At 36.5% G+C, this 20,230-nt stretch overlaps 1 protein-coding gene across 1 annotated transcript in view; it reads right to left on the bottom strand.

Annotated features, from left to right (window-relative positions):
- The window catches only part of ZNF654 (zinc finger protein 654), a gene marked incomplete at both ends in the record, with an annotated part of 84,669 nt that overhangs the window by 52,804 nt on the left and 11,635 nt on the right, over positions 1 to 20,230 (bottom strand). The window contains one exon of the mRNA XM_080696487.1: positions 779 to 924. Coding sequence (XP_080552613.1) covers positions 779 to 924 — 146 coding nt within the window. The remainder of the gene's footprint in view (positions 1 to 778; positions 925 to 20,230) is intronic.

The following is a 20,230-nucleotide window of genomic DNA, read 5'->3' as shown; positions in this document are numbered from 1 at the left end:
AAAACCAGGAAATTTTCTTTTTGTATGATACTGAAGAATGAATCCAAGTGTACTCTACCACTGAGCTACATGCCAGCTTTTTTTTATTTTTAATTAATTAAAAAAAAAATTTTTTTTTTTTTTCTGGCAGTACTGGGGATTGAACCTAGAGGCATTCTCCCTCTGAGTTACACCCCCAGACCTATTTTTTATTCTTTATTTTGAAACAGAATCTCACTACATTGTGGAGGGGCTCACTAAGTAGCTTAGGCTGGCCATGATCTTGTCTCAGCCTCCTAAGTACTGGCCAGCCCTTTTTAAAGTTTTTTATTTTGAGACAGGTTTTCATTATCCTGCTAAAGCTGGTCTGAACTTGAGATCTTCCTATCTCATCCTTCCAACTACAGGGATTTCAGGCATGCACCACTCTACCAAGCTATAAAAATCAGGAGTTTTCTAACCTTATGGGGCCTATTTTAAGAAGCGTCTGCTAACAATCATGACCATAGTTTCTGAGACTATTAGATTGCCAAAGCAATTTGGGGAATTGAAAAGAAAATTCAAAGGCTTGTAATGACCAAAAGAATCCATGTATCACAATTCCATTTAATTCTAAGATCAAAAGTAAATTTTTTGTTAAATGTTCAAAATTAAACCTAAGTACGTAAGAGAAGAAATAAAAATTTCTTGTTGAGGGCAGACTTTAGGAAAGGTTTCTTCCTCAGAAGAAAAAAACAAAAATCAATTCTTAACTACTTTAAGAAAAATAATGCATTTATAGAAAATAAAGAGTACTTACACAGCAAGACTACTCAAAACATATTGTACGTGCTCACATTCATCTGGGAATGATGCACTGGCTGATGTAAAACAACAAAGTGCAGTCTGAAGAACCTGAAGCTGCGGCAAAGGGACCTGCCATCTTCCAGCGTAATCTTCAACCACCTGACAGGGAAGCAATCCAAAAAGTACATTACTGTAGAAAATAGTAATTTTTAAAATGTGGATAAAACATATATATTAGTTCAGCATAAACACAGATAACTTATGGAATGGGGAAAAGTCCTGTACTATTTATACTTATGGCATATATCTGAAAATAAAAATTACTATCTTTGAAAATGCAGGAAAGGGGTGTATTCATTCGAGTCACCCCTCCATGCCACTCTGCCATGGGGCTATATTTCTATTTTCTGTATTTCTATCTTTCTAATAAAATTCTTTAAATCTTCAAAAAAAAAAAAAAGAAAAAGAAAATGAAGAAAAGAAATATCGTATATGAATTACTGTCTGTGTAACTGCCAAATCTTTACCAAACTTTGTAACAAGTGTTCATTTCCTATATCCAGCTTTTGACAAAATATTATTAAATAACAAAATACCTAGATAGTAAAATATGATAATAAAGAAAGTTAAATTTTAAGCATACATCATCATTATTATTATTACTATTTATAAGGCTCTAAGTGGTCTATCAACAAATGAATATTAACATATGGTAGCATGATGGTTATAAATATTTTGTGTGTATAATATTATGGAGAAGAATCCAGAACACATTCAGTCTTGGCTTTGTCATCTAACTAGCTTTATAAACTTGGATACGTCATCTTTTCATGCATATAAATTTCCTCATCATAAAACAGAGATAACATTGATTATTTTGCAGGCTTCCTTGAAGATAAACTGTGATAATTCTTGAGAAAACATTTTAATTTATTTATGTATTTATTGTGTATGTGTGTGTGTGGGGGGGGGGTACTGGGAGTGGAACCCAGGGCTTTTCTACCTCCTCCCAGACCTATTTTATACTTTATTTGGAAACAGGATCTCACTAAGTTGCTGAGAGCCTCACTAAGTGACTGAGGCTGGCTTCGAACTTTTGTGATCCTCCTGTCTCAGCCTCCCAAGTGCTGGAATTACAAACTTGTACCACCATGCCCCTCCTAAGAAAATATTTTAGAATCATCAAGAGCTACACATTTGTTAATTATATTTTTCATATTAACACTGCTGTATTAAAACAGTGTTATGTTAACAAAAGCCATTGTATAAAACTATAATCTACAGGCCAAATTTGGCCAGTCACTCATTTTTGCACTACTTCAAGCTATGAGTGAATTTTAAATTTTTAAATGGTTGAAAAAAATTTTTGTGATGTGTGAAAATTGTATAAGATTCAGGTTTCAATGTCTTTAAGTGAACTTTTGTTAGCACACAGTTTCACTGATCACTTATCAATAGAAGCCATGTGGTCGGTCTATTGCCACATTTCTGTTACAATAGCAAAGTTCCGTAATTGTGACAGAAACCACATGGTTCAAAAAGCCTGCAATGTTTACCACCTGCACTTTACAGAAAAAGTTTGTTAACTCTTGGTTAAAAAAAAAAAAAAAAAAAAGCTAAGAAATCTTGAGAAGAATATAAAAACCAAGAATACTCAGAGCCCAAAAGACTTTTCATACAATATTATTGTTAAAAAAAATCTTAAAGATTATCTAATCCAGCCTACCAACCATAGCAGGAAAATCCATTATAATATCACTTCCAAACTGTTAAACAATTTTAACAATGCCGCTGATCGGTAATTCACTTCCTCAAAAGTCAAACTTACTTAATTTTACAGAACTCAATTAGAAATTTATTATGAAACAAAAACTATGACATAGATTAATCAGTTCTAGTTGATGTCCTAAAATTACACAAAACATGCAATAGTCTGTCAAATTCTATAAGGAAAAAATCATACACATCTGTATTATAATCTCTTCTCTAAATTAAACATATGTCATCCTTTCAATTGTTTTGACTATTTCCCATACTTTGCAAAACTTTCACAGTTCACTCTATCATGCTCCAAATTGTCATCTATGTTCCTTTAAATATTATTCCCAGAATGGAACTTAACACTCCAGGACAAATGCATTCAGAATCGCTAGGATTATCGCATTCCTGTTTTTTACTCTGATTATATTAATGCAATTTGAGGGTCATTTAGGTTTTGCTGATTCTCAATCAGGCAAAATGCTATCTTTTTCACACCGACTATTGTTAAACCAGTTCTCCTACATTCCATAAATCTTACTTTTCCCACTCTGAGCACTGTCCCAAGTATTTAGTCCTGCATTTTTAGCTAACATATTAAGCTTCATTCCTTGTTCATGTTATCAATATAGTGAAAGGAGGTTTCTTATAATATAATCAAAGCTGTATATAAAAAGTAACCCATACATAAACATAAAATGGGGCCAAGTTCAAAACTGTCAGTGATATATTACAGATCATTAATATTCTTTCAGCAAGGGTGCTGAATCAGTGATTTATACTAATCTACCCATCATAACTCTATTTGTCCATAAGTATGTCATGAGAAAATTTGTCAGATTAAAAGAAAATGTCCACACCTATATATCCCAAGTCTATTACATTTTTCACATCTATTACCAGCAATTCTTTTTTCAAAAACTACAAATAGAGGCGGGTGTGGTGGTGCAAGCTTGTAATCCCAGCACTTGGGAGGCTGAGACAAGAAGATGGTGCAGGTTCGAAGCCAGCCTCAGCTACTTAGTGAGGCTCTCAGCAACTTAGTTGAGACCCTGTTTCCAAGCAAAGTATAAAATAGGTCTGGGAGAATAGCCCGGAGGTAGAAAAGCCCCTGGGTTTCACCCCCAGTACCATACACACACACACACACACACACACACACACACACACACACGCAAATAAATAAATAACTAGAAATAAATAAAAGGCTAAGGTTGTGGCTCAGTGGTAGAATACTTGCATAAAATAGGCAAAGCCGTAAATTCAATCCCCAACACTAACAAAAAAGAGTAGAAATTAAAATTTGATATGGGTAAAACAGGAGGATCAGGGTTCATGGATAGCCTCAGCTACTTAGTGAGGCTCTTTGCAACTCAGTGAGACCTTGTTTCAAAATAAAGAGTAAAAGGCCGGGCATGGTGGCACATGCTTGTAATCCCCGCGCGTGGGAGGCAGAGACAGGAGGATGGCGCACGTTCGAAGCCAGCCGCACATGCTGGCTTAGGAGACCCTGTTTCCAAATAAAAATGTAAAAATAGGTCTGGGAGTAGACAATAAAAATGTAAAAATAGCCCAGAGGTAGAAGGGCTTCAAGGAACCCCAGTACCAAAAAAAAAAAAAAAAAAAGAGTAAAAAAGAGGACTGAAAGTGTAGCTCAGAGGATGCCCCCACTGGGTTCCATCCCCAGTACTGGGGGAAAAAAAAAAGAAAAGAAAAATCTGATTTAATGAACTTGTAATGATGGTTATAGAGAAAAATACCCTTTATACCCTTTTCTAACTATTGTCAGGCTTTTTTTATTTTTTCCCCCAGTACTAGGAGTGGAACCAGGGGCATTCTATCTATGAGCTATACCTCCAGCTATACCTCCAGCCCTATTTTTTATTCTTTATTTTGAAACACAGTCTCACTGAGTTTCAAAGGGCCTCACTAAGTAGCTGAGGTGGCTGCAAACTGTGATCTCCTGTCTCAGCCTCCCAAATGCTAGGATTATTAAGTGTGCACCACCATACCCAGCTCCCAACAGGCATTATTTAAAAGGCTGTTCAGAGGCCAGGTGTGGTGGCACACGCTTGTAATCCCCGCGCTTGGGAGGCTGAGACAGGAGGATCGCACGGGTTTGAAGCCAGCCTCAGCTACTTATTGAGGCTTTCAGCAACTTAGTGAGACCCTGTTTCCAAATAAAATATAAAAAAAGTCTAGGAGTATAGCCCAGAGGTAGCCTCTGAGTTCCTCCCCCAGTACCACAAAAAAAATAAAAATAAAAATAAAAAATAAAAAATAAAAAGCTGTTCAGTGTATACTCCACACTGTACTACTTTAGTAGACTATGGTTTCCATAACCCACCTTTTTTGATAAACAGAACATGTGCACAAATCTAGGCTGATAGCATCTCATCTCTTCAATTCTTTCTTTCTTCAAACATTTCAATGGTTCTGTGCAAAATGTTTCCTGCCTCCTAAAGTGTAACAGGATATCATTTACCTAAGAGACTTAAGCTTATTTTAAAATACACATAAGTTTTCCTTACCTTTTTGGACTTTAATTCTTTTAAACATCTTTAATTCATAACCTGAAAATCATTAGACTTGCTAGAATACATTTTTTATATAAAGTAGTTATATTTTTTACCCAAGGCAGAAGGTGACACCTTCATCCATATTTGTTGAATTAATAGGAGATAATATATTTGTACATAAAAGAATGAAATTAAGATTGTGAAGTCAAAGCCGGGCATGGTGGCGCACGCTTGTAATCCCAGCATTAGGGAGGCTGAGACCTGGAGGATCACGGTTCGAGGACAGCCTCAGCTACTTAGTGAGGCCCTCTGCAACTCAGTGAGACCTGGTTTCAAAATAAAGACTAAAAAATAGGGCAGGGGGTGTAGCTCGGAGGTCAAATGCCCCTGGGTTCCATCCCCAGACCCGCAAAGAAAAAAAAAAGATTGTGAAGTCATACCATAGGAATTTATTCCATCCAAGCGGAAAGAAAATATATCAAAGTCCCACTAAAATAATTTTTTTCTTTGTGTGTGGTACTGGAGATTGAACCCAGGGGCATTCTAGCTCAAAGCTATATATCTAGCCCTATTTTTTATTCTTATTCATATTCTTATTTTAAAACAAGGTCTCACTAGGTTGCTAAGAGTGTTACTACTTCCTGAGGCTATTCTCAAACCTGTGATCCTCCTATAGATTCCCAAGTACTAAGATTTAACACAAAAATCAGATATACATAAAAGTTGGAAACACCAGCGTATAATACTAATATATTTAGAAGTATCATATTAAATATAAATATACTTCATAAAGCAATCCAGCCTATGAAGTAGCTTTTTCTTGTTTAATTTTGTTCACTTTTCTTTGTAGTACTGGGGATTAAACCCAGGGGCATTTGACTTCTGAGCCATACTCCAGGCCTATTTTATTTTTTACTTTTGAAATAGGATCTCACTAAGTTGAATTAAGTTGATAAGGTTGGACTCAAATCTGCAATCCTGTCTCAGGCTCCCAAATACTAGAATTGCAGACATGTGCCACCACCCTGTGCTATGAAGTAGTTTTTACAGTCACAACATTCACCTAAAATCCAACACATATACAAAATAAAAGGGCTCTCATGAGTCATAAGAAGAATAAAGTGAAGTTATAGACTACAGAAAATTACCTCTAATCTAAAAGCCAACTTTGGCATGACAGATGATTGCCATTAAACACACTGTAAATAACTCTTTGAACAAAAATATTTTTATTAATATTTAAGATTGGTTATGACTTCTTTAGATTTTTAAATATTCTGGTAAACTGCATTCTGCCACTCTGTACTCAGTATACAGCATTCTTCATTTATCTTTCCTCTGTATTATTTCAAAAAGATATCCTTATTGTCGAAGCAGTATATTTTTCCCCACAAATGAAAGTCTTTACATGTACCTTTCATGTGATACTGGAGATTGAACCCAGTGGCATTCTAGCTCAAAGCTATATATCTAGCCCTATTTCTTATTCTTATTTTAAAACAAGGTCTCACTAGGTTGATATTTCATGAATAAATGAGGAACAATGATTTCCCATACAAAATTAAGTGCATAGCTTTTTGTAGCTGCCAACATTATAAGAAAAGGCAAAGACCTAGAAAGTAGGATATTGATTAATGAAAAAAAGGAAGGATAAACAGCAACAACAACCAAAATTATCTTCTCTGTTTCAATTCTTTTTTTTTTTTTTTTTTGTCTTCCTAAGTTCTAGACACTGAGTTTGGAGCAAATTTTTTTCTCTACATTTTCATTCATAAAATAGCCTAAATATTGGACATTGTGAGTTTAGAACAAACTTTTTTCTCTACACTCTCATTCATAAAATAGGAACTTAGTCCTTGTCCTTCTCAATAGGACTGTGGCTATAGCTCAGAGGTAGAATGGTCCTGGGTCCAATCCCGAATACTGGGGGAAAAAGAAAAAAAAAAAGTTCCACTTTGAGGACAAATTTCATCTTCCTAAAATTCTCTTACTCCACAAAGGTGATGTTAACAATACTGGTGAGAACCTACCAACTCCAAGCCAAGGTTAATGTACAGGTTTGATTCTCATCTCCTTGAAGTGGTCACTGCATTGTGAGGCTGGTCAGGCCTCCCCTTGGCAGCTTGGGAATCTGAAGACTTGTCTTTCTTGACTGTCCTCTTATAGTTAGGTCTTTTTAGTTTGTTCTTGTTTTTTGGTTTCAAACGTTGAACCTAAGAATAGTCAATCTCCAAGTTACACTATCAGTCTTTTTTATTTTTAATTTTGAAATATGGTCTTGCCATGTTGCTGAGGCTGGCCCTAAACCTGTGATTCTCCTGACTCAGCTTCCTTAATACTAAGATTACGGCATGTGTTACCATGCTTGGCTTAGTTAGATCACTTTAAAGGCTTTAGATAAATTTCAGCCCATCAGTTCTGCCAGTTTTCATTTGTTTCCAAAATCAGCAGGGAGAATACTATATTAATTGTTGCCTTCAGAGCTGGGCATTCTAGTGCACACTTATCATTTGGGAGGCTGAGACAGGAGGATCGCAGTTCATGGACACCCTCAGCTACTTAGTGAGGCCCTTTGCAACTCAGTGAGACCCTGTTTCAAAATAAAGAATAAAAAATAGGGCTGGGAGTGTAGCTCGGAGGTAGAATAGCCCAGTACCTCAAAAAATAATAAAAAAAAAAGTTGCCTTCAGAAACATTAAAATTGGTGCCTGGACATAGGAACACAAAAAATATATGAAGATAAAAATAAAATAAGACATGAACAAGCACTAACTCTGGGTACCAAGATTGCTCAGTCTTAAGATAAACTAAATTTGTTTAAAAAGATACACTTAAAAAAAAAAAAGAAGAATTAAAGAAAAATAAAAGGAGGGCAAGCTGATTAAAATGGAAAAAGGCAAGGATTCCCTTAGGAATAAGATCCCTTCCTAAAAGCCAGACTACATATACATATACATATACATATACATATACATATATGTACATATATACATATATACACACATACATATATATGTATACATGTATGTATATGTATATACCAAGCTAACTGGTCTTAAAGATGTAACTGGGTATATTACTAGAAAACAAGAATAACTGGTTTCAAAAGCACCTGAGAGAGAGAGAGAGAGAAAATAACTGTAAGATGGAAATATCAAGAGTGAACAAGACCTGAAATCTCTTGCAAAATGCTCATTTTAAGACAGATGGAAAATTGATAAGAGCAAGTAAAAACACAAAAAACAAAAAAATCCTCACCTTAAAGACTGAGACTAATATATAAAGCAGCATAAAATATGTACAGATCTGGAAAGTAAAAAGGGGAGGGAAGATTACCTTAAAGTACTGGAAGCATTTCTGATATATTTCAAGTTAACAGTTACTGCAAATGGCAATTTGTGGCACATCCTGGTGCCATAAAAGAAAATGCTCCAGGAACTCAATGTTTGGCCTCAGGAGAGTGAACAGGAAAAGAAAGCTAAAGAGAAACAAAGTAAGAGGTCAGTCCCAGATTTGATGTTTGGGCTAGTAAGATTTTTTTAAGAAAGATGACAGTGGGCAAAATTTGATACTGAATGCTTTTTGATGAATTTAGAAATCCTTTCTTTTTATCTCTGGTGTTATAGAAGGAGGGAGAGATACCTGAAGAAGCAAAAAGCAAAGAGGAAAAGGATAGAGGAAAGGCTAAATTTAAAATAGTCTAAAAGAGCCAGGTTTGGTGAGGCACACCTATAATCTCAGGACTTGAAAAGCTGAGTTGAGACAGGAGAATCACAGGTTTGATGTCATCCTAAGAAACTTACTGAGACCCTCAACAACTTAGTGACACCATTTTTTAAAATAAAATACTAGAAAAGCTCTGGCAGTGTAACTCAGAGGTAGAATATCCCTGTGTTCAATACCCACTAACAAATAAAAGAAAAAAATCAAATGTGAAAGAAATCTAAAATACAAAACAAGACCTAATGCCTAGGGATGTCATTCCTGCCAATTTGTAAACTTTGCAAACAGACAAATTCAGATATGACTTTAGGGAGGAAATATCTGGGATAAGTGCTCTCACCAAGATATAATAAATATACAATGGCACAATTCACAATGAGATTTTGCAGTAAAACGTAAGGACATGTTGTAGATTCTGGCAGTTGGCACAATAGGCTGGTACCCTAATGAGTTTGAAATAAAATGAGTTGGTATCCTATTTTAAGGACATCTTATATCTTATCTTCTCTCTAACACCATTAAATCCTACTGGTAAAAAGTAATGTAAATCAACTGTACTGTACAGTAAATTCAAGGAATTACTAGTATTTCCAAATGTAATATGTATTGGACTGGCTTAAGTAACAAACCATATACTGACCGCTGAGGTGTAAATTGTTAAATTAAAAGACTGGGGGCTGATTATCCTTTAAAGAGTGAAAAAAGCCACTCACAATCAGAGGACCATAATCTGAGCTACAGTGTGAAAAATCCCCAGCTCTTAATCAAAGAGACAAACATGAGACACTTTAACTCTGATTAAGCAATATTCTAAGAACAAAGAAATTTGGGCTCTTAATCTCTGGAGTCGACTTTGTCTTTGATAATGGCAAAATAGGATGTAGCTCAGGGGTAGAGTGTGTGCTTAGCAAGGTGAAGAGGCCCTAGATTGGCCCTCCACAAAACAAAACAAAATTCAAACACAGAAGCAGGTGCTATTGACAATTCTATATTCTAAGTATTGAGGTATTGCTAAAAAGAGAAAAGGAATAATGAACTCTGCATTTTTTGTAGGTCTGGGAATGGGAACTAGGGGCACTCGACCTCCGAGATACACCCCTGCACCAAATCGTAAGTGAAACTAAGTCCCGCGGGAGATCTTCTGGTGCTGTGCCCCTATGGACTCGGGCAGCCACGATAAACTCCCTAGGTCTGAAATCTTGTGGTTCAACCCAATGAAGTAGGAGTGGTGGCAAAGATCACCACACCCTCCAGACACTCAGAGCTGCACTCAATAACATTGTAAGTGAGGTCGTGGTCGGTAAAACGACCAGCCAGGCCCTCCTAGGGACTTACGCAAACCCGATAAACACCCTGAGTCTGAGACTTTCCGATACAGCCTGGAGAAAGAGGGAGAGGAGGCTGCTTTTGTATATAACAGAAGCTCAGACAGACTCAGACTTTGATCAGCGAAAAACATGGGGAGAAAGTCTGGCTTAACACTAGAAGCTTCAGGATCACCACAGACCTCCCAATTGTGGCAAACAGGGAGAAGTCAGACCAGGCCAGCCCTAACTGTAGAGAACAGTGACTCCTACATTGAGTTTAGTTTCAGAGGCATACATCACCAATGGTGGCAGGGAGAGACTGAGCCTCCAAACCGGTGGAAAGCATGGAGGGTGACCTGCGCTTAATACTTAACCCAGCCCCAGTGGTATCGACTAAAAATCTCAGAGAGCCAGACTCATAGCAGGAAGGGTGCAGGTGGTACTCGGTATCTGCACAGAGACTCCAGTAGACCTACCTACTGAATAGTCATTTATTTGTAGAGTTGCATTAATTCATTGTTTGAGGTTGTTTTGACTTTTTGTTCTTTTTTGTGTGTGTGAGTGTGTATCCCTTGTTGGCTCTTTTGTTTGTTTCTTTTGTTTGTTTTGTTTTTAACCTCTGCCCAAACCCTCTCCCAAGCTTCTTCCTTTGTACACACCAACTCTCTCCTCATTATCCCTTTCCTATCTTTTTTTCTACTTTTTATCTCTCCCTTCTCTTGTATCAAATCTACTTCATATCATTATACCAGAAACTCTACATTGGTTACTAGAATACTACTTCATTCTTACTATTTCTAATCCCTAGTATATACTACTTTACCAAACATATACTCCCACTCTAGTCGACCCTATCTGAGATTTTACCCTATTCTTCCATTTACTCCTGCACTCCCCTCCTTCCTCAACCTTCACTATTGAATACAATACAAGCTGCCACTGGATATACCAACTGACACTTAGAGACTGAGAGAAATCTATCAAAAGCAACAGAGGCAAACTTCTGAAATCATGAAAAGGAGGAACAAAAGGGAGCAATGAGCTCCCTCAACTCCACAATTACAGAACCTGATAATTACAGAATTGCAGAGGTCTGCAGAGGTCTGCAGAAGGTCAAATCAGAAATGTAACTATAGAAATAATACAGGAATTCCGAAGAGTCTGAAAGAAATAAAGGATCCAATCATTGAAGTAAAGGCATCTATTCAAACTATGAACAATCACTTAGACCACATAGAGAGGAGAATCTCACTCCTAGAAGATGATCACTCCAAAAATGAACACATAGTTTATAATATAGAAAAAAACAATTTGACAGCAGGAATTAGACATTAAAGAAATATAGGCACATCTTAAAAGAGCTAACCTAAGAATAACTGGCATAGAGGAGGGAAAAGAAGGTGAAAACAAGGAGCTCAACAATCTTTTCAAAGAAGTAATAGCAGAAAATTTTCCAAACATAGAGCAAGAGACCGACACACATGTACAAGAAACTTATAGAAAACCCCGTTAGACAAGATCACAGAAAAGTTTCCCAACACCACATAAGAATCAAATTGACCAATGTAGAAGCCAAGGAGAGAAACTTACAGGCAACAAAAACAAAAGACAAAGTGACATTCAGAGGGAAACCAATTAGAATCACTCCAAACTTCCCAAACCAAGTCAGAAAGCAATACGGGCCTGGAGTAGCATATTCCAAACTCTATAAGAAAACAACTTGCAGCTAAAAATTTCATACCCAGCCAACTTATCTCTCAAATTAGATGGGAAAATAAAAAATCTTCCATGACAAACAGAATCTGAAGGAATTTATGTCTTCAAAACCAGCACTAGAGAAAATACTTAGAGATTTACGACAAAGCCAGGCATGGTAGCGCATGCTTGTAACCCCGATGCTTGGAAGTGTGAGACAGGAGGATAGCACAGGTTTGAAGCCAGACTCAGCTACTTAGTGAGGCTCTCAACAACATAGTGAAACACTGTTTCCAAATAAAATATTTAAAAAAAATAGGTCTGGGAGTATAGTCTGGAGGTAGAAAGCCTCTGGATTCTACACACAGTAGCACAAAAAAAAAAAAAAAAGAGCTTAACTACAAAGAAGAAACAAGTAATACAAACCAGAAACAAAAATTTCCATCAAGCACGCAACTGAGAAGAGATGAACAAATAGTATCTCAAACAGAAGTAAAATCTCAACATATTAGGAATTAAAAATTATCTCTCAATAATTGCACTGAATGTAAATGGCTTCAGTTCCCAATAAAAAGACAAAGTGGCAAAATGGATTAAAAACCAGAACCCATCTATATGCTGCTTGCAAGAAACACACCTTACGAGTAAAGATATCAACAAACTTAAGGTAAAGGGCTGGAGCAAGGTAATCCATGCAAATGTAACTAGAAGAAAAGCAGGAATTTTAACTATGATATCAGATAAGTTAGACTTCAAGCCTACGCTTATTAGAAGAGACAAAGGTCATTTTTTTACTGGTAAAAGGAACAATCCAGCATGAGGAAATAATGATAATCAACATTTACCCCACAAACTGAGGTGCAGCTACTTTCATAAAACAAACTCTTTATGATATTGTCACATATAAATCCCAAATACAATAATACTGGGAGACTTCAACACACCTCTCACACCATTAGATCGATCTTCTAGACAAAAGGTCAGTAAAGATGCCTCAGACCTAAAGAACACAATTAATCAAATGGACCTGTTAGATGCATATAGAATATTTCACCCAAATACAACAGAGTTCACGTTTTTCTCAGCTGCTCACAGAACCTTCTCCAAAATAGATCACATCCTGGGCCACAAAGTGAGCACTAGCAAATTAAAAAAATGTGGCATACTTACTGTGTCTTTTCAGACCACAAGGGAATGAAATTAGCAATCAACTATAAGAAGACTCAGAGAAACCACATAAACATGTGAAGACTGAACACCACACTTCTAAATGAAGAATGTGTCATAGAAGAAGTAAGGGGTAAAATCAAGAAATTTCTAGAAACAAATGAAAATAGAGATACAACATATCAAAACCTCTGGGACACAGTGATGGCAGTATTAAGAAAACTTATAGCACTGAGTGCTCACATATGAAAAACAGAAAATGATAAAATAAACAACTTAATGACAAACCTCAAAGCCCTTGAAAAACAGGAAAAATCTAACCCCAAAGCCAGTAGAAGACAGGAAATTGTTAAAATCAGAGTGGAAATAAATGAAGTAGAGAATAAAAAAAAAAAAAATACAGAAATAGAACAAAACCAAAAGCTGGTTCTTCAGAAAAATTAACAAGATAGATAAACCACTAGCCAATCTAACTTAAAAAAAAAGAGAATCAACCCAAATTTTGAAGGGAAGAGAAGAAAAAGGAGATATCACAACTGACAGTGCAGAAATCCAGAGGACTATCAAAAATTGCTTTGAAAAACTATACTCCAACAAAATGGAAAGTATGGAGGAAATGGACAACTTTCTAAATAAATACAACCTTCCTACTAAGTCAAGACGACATAGGAAATTTAAACCAACCAGCAGCAATCAAGGAGATTAAAACAGCAATAAAGAGCTTACCATCAAAGAGAAGCCCAGGACCAGATGGCTTCCCAAGTGAATTTCATAAAACCTTTATAGAAGAGCTAATTCCAATACTTCTCAGTCTATTTCATGAAATAGAAACAGGACTCTTCCACCAGGTGTGGTGGCGCACGCTTGTAATCCCCACGCTTGGGAGGCAGAGACAGGAGGATCGCGATGGTTCGAAGCCAGCTGTGCTGGCTTAAGAGACCCTGTTTCGAAATAAAGATATAAAAATAAAAATAGGTCTGGGAGTGTAGCCCAGAGGCAGAAGGGCTTCCAGGAACCCCAGTACCACTAAAAAAAAAAAAAAAAAAAAAAAAAAAAAGAAAGAAAAAAGAAACAGGACTCTTCCAAATACATTCTATGAAGCCAACATCACATTAATACCGAAACCTAATAAAGACAGTTCAAGGAAGGAAAACTACAGACCTATATCTTTAAGGAACTTGGACGCAAAACTGCTAAGCAAAATACTAGCAACACGCATTCAAAACAACATTAAGAAAATCATACACCATGACAAGGTAGGGTTCATCCCAGGGATGCAAGGCTGGTTCAACATATGAAAATCAATCCATGTAATTCATCATATAAACAGAACCAAAGACAAAAATCACATGATCATTTCAATAGATGCCAAAAGAGCCTTTGATAAAAATCCAACATCCATTTATGATAAAAGCACTGCAGAGATTCAGAATAGAAGGAACATACCTCAATATCATAAAGGCAATCTACAATAAGCCCCCAGCCAACATCATATTAAATGGAGAAAAACTTTGAGAATTTCCACTAAAAACAGGAACAAAACAAGGATATCCATTATCACCATTTTTCTTCAATATAGTCCTTGAGACTCTAGCCAGAACAATAAGGCAAGAAGAGGAAATCAAAGGAGTACAAAAAGGAAAAGAAGAACTAAAACTTTCACTATTTGCAGATGACATGATACTAAGAAGACCCAACAAACTCAACCAAAAGACTTATAGAACTGATCAACAAATTCAGCAAAGTGTCGGGATACAAAATCAATCTTAAAAAATCAGAAGCTTTTCTGTACACCAACCATAAATCCACTAAAAAAGAAATTCAGTAAACACTACCACTCAAGATTTCGAAAAAAAAAAATACATAGAAATAAACTTAACCAAGGTAAAAGACCTCTACTAAGAAAATTATAAAACATTGAAAAAAGAAATCAAAGATCTTAGAAGATGGAAAGATCTTCCATGTTCATAGACAGAATAAATATCATCAAAATGTCCATCCTTCCAAAAGTGATCTACAGATTCAACGCAATACCCATTAAATTACCAAGATTATTCCTCACAGACATAGAAAAATCAGTCCTTAAATTCATTTGGAACAAGAAAAAAACCAGAATAGCCAAAGTAGTTCCCAGTAACAAAAACCTTGCAGGAGGAATCAATACCCGACTTTAAACTATACTACAAAGCCATTGTAATACAAACAGCATGGTACTGGCACCAAAACAGATATATAGACAAATAGAGCCAAATAGAAGACTCAGAAACAAATCCACACACATACAGCCAATTGATTTTTGACAAATGGGCCAAAAACATACACTGAATAAAAGATAGCCTGTTCAACAAATGGTGTTGGCAAAACTGGTTAACCATATGCAGAAAATTGGAAATAAATCCCACTTTCTCACCCTGCACAAGAGTTGTTCAAGATGGATCAACGACTTGGAAATTAGACCAGAAACCAGGAGACTCCTTGAAGAGGGCATAGGCCCAACACTGCAAAACATAGGCACAAATAAAAACTTTCTCAACTAGACCCCAAAGCACAACAAACTAAAAGGTGAATCAATATGTGGGATTGCATGAAAATGAAGAGCTTCTGTTCAGCAAAGGAAACCGTCAAGGACCTCAATCAAGAGCCAAAAGAATGATAGAAGATTTTTGCCACCTATGCCTCAGATAGAGGACTAATATCTAGAATATACAGAGAACTCAAGAAACTCAACACTAAAAGAATGAATAATAAAATATGGGCAAGTGAACTAAATAGACACTTGAACAAAGAAGAAATTCAAATGGCCAATAAATGCATGAAAAACTGCTCAACATCATTGGCACTCAGAGAGATGCAAATCAAAACTACTGTGAGATTTCACCTACCTCCAAATAAAATGGCATTCATTCAAAACACAAACAACAACAAATGCTGGCAAGGATGTGAAGTGGGAACTCTAAAACATTATTGGTGCGATTACAAATTAGCGCAACCACTTTTGAAAACAGTATGGAGGATCCTCAGAAGAATGAGAAAAAATTTACCATTGGACCCAGCAATACCACTTCTCTCCCCAAAAGAAAGAAAACCAAACTACCAAACTAATACATGCATATCTATATTCATAGCTGCACAATTCACCACTGCCAAACTATGGAACCAGCCAAGATATCCATCAACAGATGAATGGATTAAAAAACTGTGGGATATGTACACAATGAAATTTTACTCAGCCATAAAAAAAACACAATTACATCATTTTTGGGAAATAGATGGAACTGGAGGACATTATGCTAAGCGAGATTAGTTAGTCACAAAAAATAAGAAATCGGATGCTTTCCCTAATATGTGAAAGCTAAGGAGAAATGGGTCATAGAAGGAACTCCAGGTGAAAAAGGAGATTCTAGAGAGGAGCAAATAAGGCAACTGAGGGGATGGGAGGAGGGGAGAAGAAGGAAACTCTCTAAAGCACATGATGTATTTAAACATATCGATGTCAACCACTAAGCCAAGCATGGGAAGGAGGGATGGGGAGGGCATGGGGTGGGCATTGGGTAGGGGCTAACTGGGCAATGTGTGCATGTATATCTACACAAGTGTTTTACCCCATTATGATGTACGAATACAATGCACCAATAAAAACATTTAAAAGAAAATTAATAAACTTTACCATAAGTTTTCTTAAAATGCACTGTTCTGCCAGGCATGATAACACATGCTTGTAATCTGTACTTGGGAGTCTGAGACAGGAGGATCACAGATTTGAGGACAGCTTATTTAAGTAGTAAGAATCTCATCAACATAGTGAGACCTTGTTTCAAAATAAAAATAAAATAGTGCTGAGGGTATAGTTCAGAGGTAGAATGGCCCTGGATTCAATCCCCAGTAATAAAACAAACAAACACACACACACACACACACACACACACACACACACACACACAGAAAATGTTCTTAAATGAAGATGAGTATCTCCAAGATTATTAAAGATATACAGATATACACTGGGACAATGAACTTTTTTTAAAGGAATATACTAATTCTTCAAATCCACTAAAACCAAAACTGTACTGTTCATTTAGATGTTTTCACTTTTCCTTCTACTCTTTATTAGTACTACCGCCATTCCCATATATTCAGATAAGAAACACAACGCAATTTCATATAATTCTTTTGTGTCTTGTCTCTACATTCAACAAAATCCAACTAAATCACTCACTTCCATTATAGTTCTTAAAACCATTCCTGCCACTTCATTTTCACTGCCTCTACCAGCCAAGATTTCAATTATTGTTTTGCTGAACACTCTCTTTTTGTGTAAGCTTCCATTTTTACCTCTAATAGTCTATCCAAAAATTAATGATGGCACTGCTTTGCCCTTAAATTCTGTATCATTCCACAAAACTCAAACCCCTAAGTTAGGATCTGCACCAATTTGTTCTTTCCAATCTTAATATCTACCAAGAATTTGGTGTTCTAGTTCGGTGGTTCTCAATTTTTAGTATGCTTAAGAATCTGCATCAAAATCTAGGAAGCTTATGAGAAACAAAATGCCGGACCCTACCCCAGAGTTTCATGCTGTCAGAATGGGAAGGATAAAGTGCAATATTTCTCTCAAGTTTATAAACACAGGATGACATGTAGGAAATCAAAGTAATAAGATGAATGAGTTTTAATATTGTCACAATTCTGTTATACTTGTAGTTTATAATTCTTCCAGTCTTGATAAGTTCTGCATATTTACTATAGTAAATTTGCATATCTAAGAAAAAAAAATCCTTTACCATTTCACTGCCCAGGTATAACCATTATTAACAACTTGATATATTTACCTCTCCTAGCTCTATGTCTTGGTAGTCAGTACTTACTTTTGGTGAGTTTCAGCTGCATCATTCAGAAAATGACAATAAAAATACTACTTAAAAGGTTTGTGCAAAGAATAAATGACAATCTAGGACAGTGACTGGTATATATATATATATTTTTTTAAAGGCTAGAAGCAGCTTATGGGCCATAATTCTGCATCTCAATTATTCAACCCTGCTATATCATGAAACCAGTCCCAAAAAATATACAGAAATGAATAAGCAACTCTAATAAAGTTTACATGCAAAAGTAGGCAGTACTGCTTTTGCCACCAGAAATTACAATAAAGGTTGAAAACTTTATGTTGTGTTTGAATTATTGTTGGCTGGTGTTAGTTTATACTGCAGTTTTTAAGTTCTTAAGAGAATTTGACAAAAACCAACTTGAGCCAGCTCACAAAAAAATGCAAAAAAAACGTTTTATAAGTAATTTCAGAAGGTTCAAAGACTTCCTTAAAGCATGCAAATAACTCATAGATTATCATCAATAAATCCTGTTTTTAGTGAAATAGCTTATTCGATGTTTCTTTAAAGCATTTCCTCACTCTAATTCCAGATGTAAGTACAGTGGGAATAGACTGGCCTGTAGTCAAATTGTGTAATTTCAAGCCGGCAGTAGTAGTGCATGCTGGTAACCCCAGTACTTGGGAGGCTGAGACACACAGATCACAGGTTCGCAGCCAGCCTCAGCTACTTAATGAGACCCTCCAAAACTTAGTGAGACCTTGTTTAAAAGATAAATAATAAGCCGGGTGTGGTGGCACACACTTGTAATCCCAGAATTTGGGAGGCTGAGAATGTTACTTAGTGAGGCTCTTTGCAACTCAGTTAGACCCTGTTTCAAAAAAAAGAATATAAAATAGGACTGTAGGTGTTACTCAAAGAAAGAATGCCGCTGGGTTCCATCCCCAGTACTGCAAAAAATATTTTAATTAATCTCATTAAATTGTAATATATATATATATATATATATATATATATATATATATATATATATATATATATTTTGCGGGTCTGGGAATGGAACCCAGAGCCATGTGACCTCCAAGCTACACCCCCTGCCCAATTTTTTATTCTTTATTTTAAAACAGGATCTCACTGAGTTACAGAGGGCCTCACTAAGTAGCTAAGGCTGTCTGTGAACCGCAATCTTCCAGTCTCAGCTTCCCAAATGCTGGGATTACAAGCATGCACCACCATACCCAGCTCGTAACTAATACTATGATAGTAACTTTATGTTCAAAGTTACATTTCTTAAGAAATAAAGTTTTGCCAGGCATGGTGGTGCATGCTTGTAATCCTAATACTTGGGAGGTTAAGACAGGAGGATCACAAGTTCCAGGACAGCCTCAGGAGCTTAGTGAAGCTCTCAACTTAGCAAGGCCCTGTTCCAAACAAAACATAAAAATAGGGCTGGACACAGGAGGATGGCACAGGTTCGAAGCCAGCCTTGCTAGCTTAAGAGACTCTGTTTCCAAATAAAAATATAAAAGAGGTCTGGGAGTATAGCCCAGAGGTAGAAGAGTTTCCAGGAACCCCAGTACCACCAAAAAAAACAAAAAAACAAGGCTGGGGGTATAGCCCAGAGGTAGAATGCCCCAGCATTCCATTCCCAGTACCACACTGGGGGGGGGGGGGGGGGAGAAAAGAAAAAGAAACAAAGTTCTAAGCCAGGCATGGTGGCAAGCACCTAGAGTCCCCAGTACTTGGGAGGCCAAGACAGGAAGACCACAAGTTCAAAGCCAGCCCCAGCAACTTAGTGAGACTCTCCTCAACTTAGTGAGACCCTATTTCCAAACATATATATATATATATATATATATATATATATATATATATATATATATATATATATATATATCCATGATCCTCCAGTCTCAGCCTCTCGAATGCTGGGATTATAAGCATGCGCCACCACAACCAGCTCACAACTCTAGTTAAAGTCACCAAAGACTCCATGTTAATTCAATGATTGGATCTCAATAGCTTTTGATATTGGTTACCACTCATCCCATCCTGACATTCTCTTACCTTGCCTTCTGAGTTTCTCCATTCTTCTCAGCTTCTCCATTCTCTTTAATCCTTCTCAAACTTCATTTGAAGACTCATCCATTTTTACTCATCCATTTAATTTTTGAGTTCCTCAAGCTCCAATTCTAGGTCCTTTTCTTTTCCTACTCTTTATTTTCTCCCTACATAAGCACATTTGAACATCTGGCTTCCACACAGCAATAGTAAGCAGACCTCCCTTCTGAGCTATAGATTCTGTAGGTCTAGATATCTTTAAAATCTCTTGTTTGAGCTGGGCGTGGTGGTGCACGCTTGTAATCCCCACGCTTGGGAGGCTGAGACAGGAGGATCACACGGGTTCGAAGCCAGCCTCAGCTACTTAGTGAGGCTTTCAGCAACTTAGTGAGACCCTGTTTCCAAATAA

Source organism: Muscardinus avellanarius, assembly GCF_963383645.1.
Source record: "Muscardinus avellanarius genome assembly, chromosome: 5".
Lineage (NCBI taxonomy): Eukaryota > Metazoa > Chordata > Mammalia > Rodentia > Gliridae > Muscardinus > Muscardinus avellanarius.
This window is presented reverse-complemented; position numbering and strand designations above follow the sequence as displayed.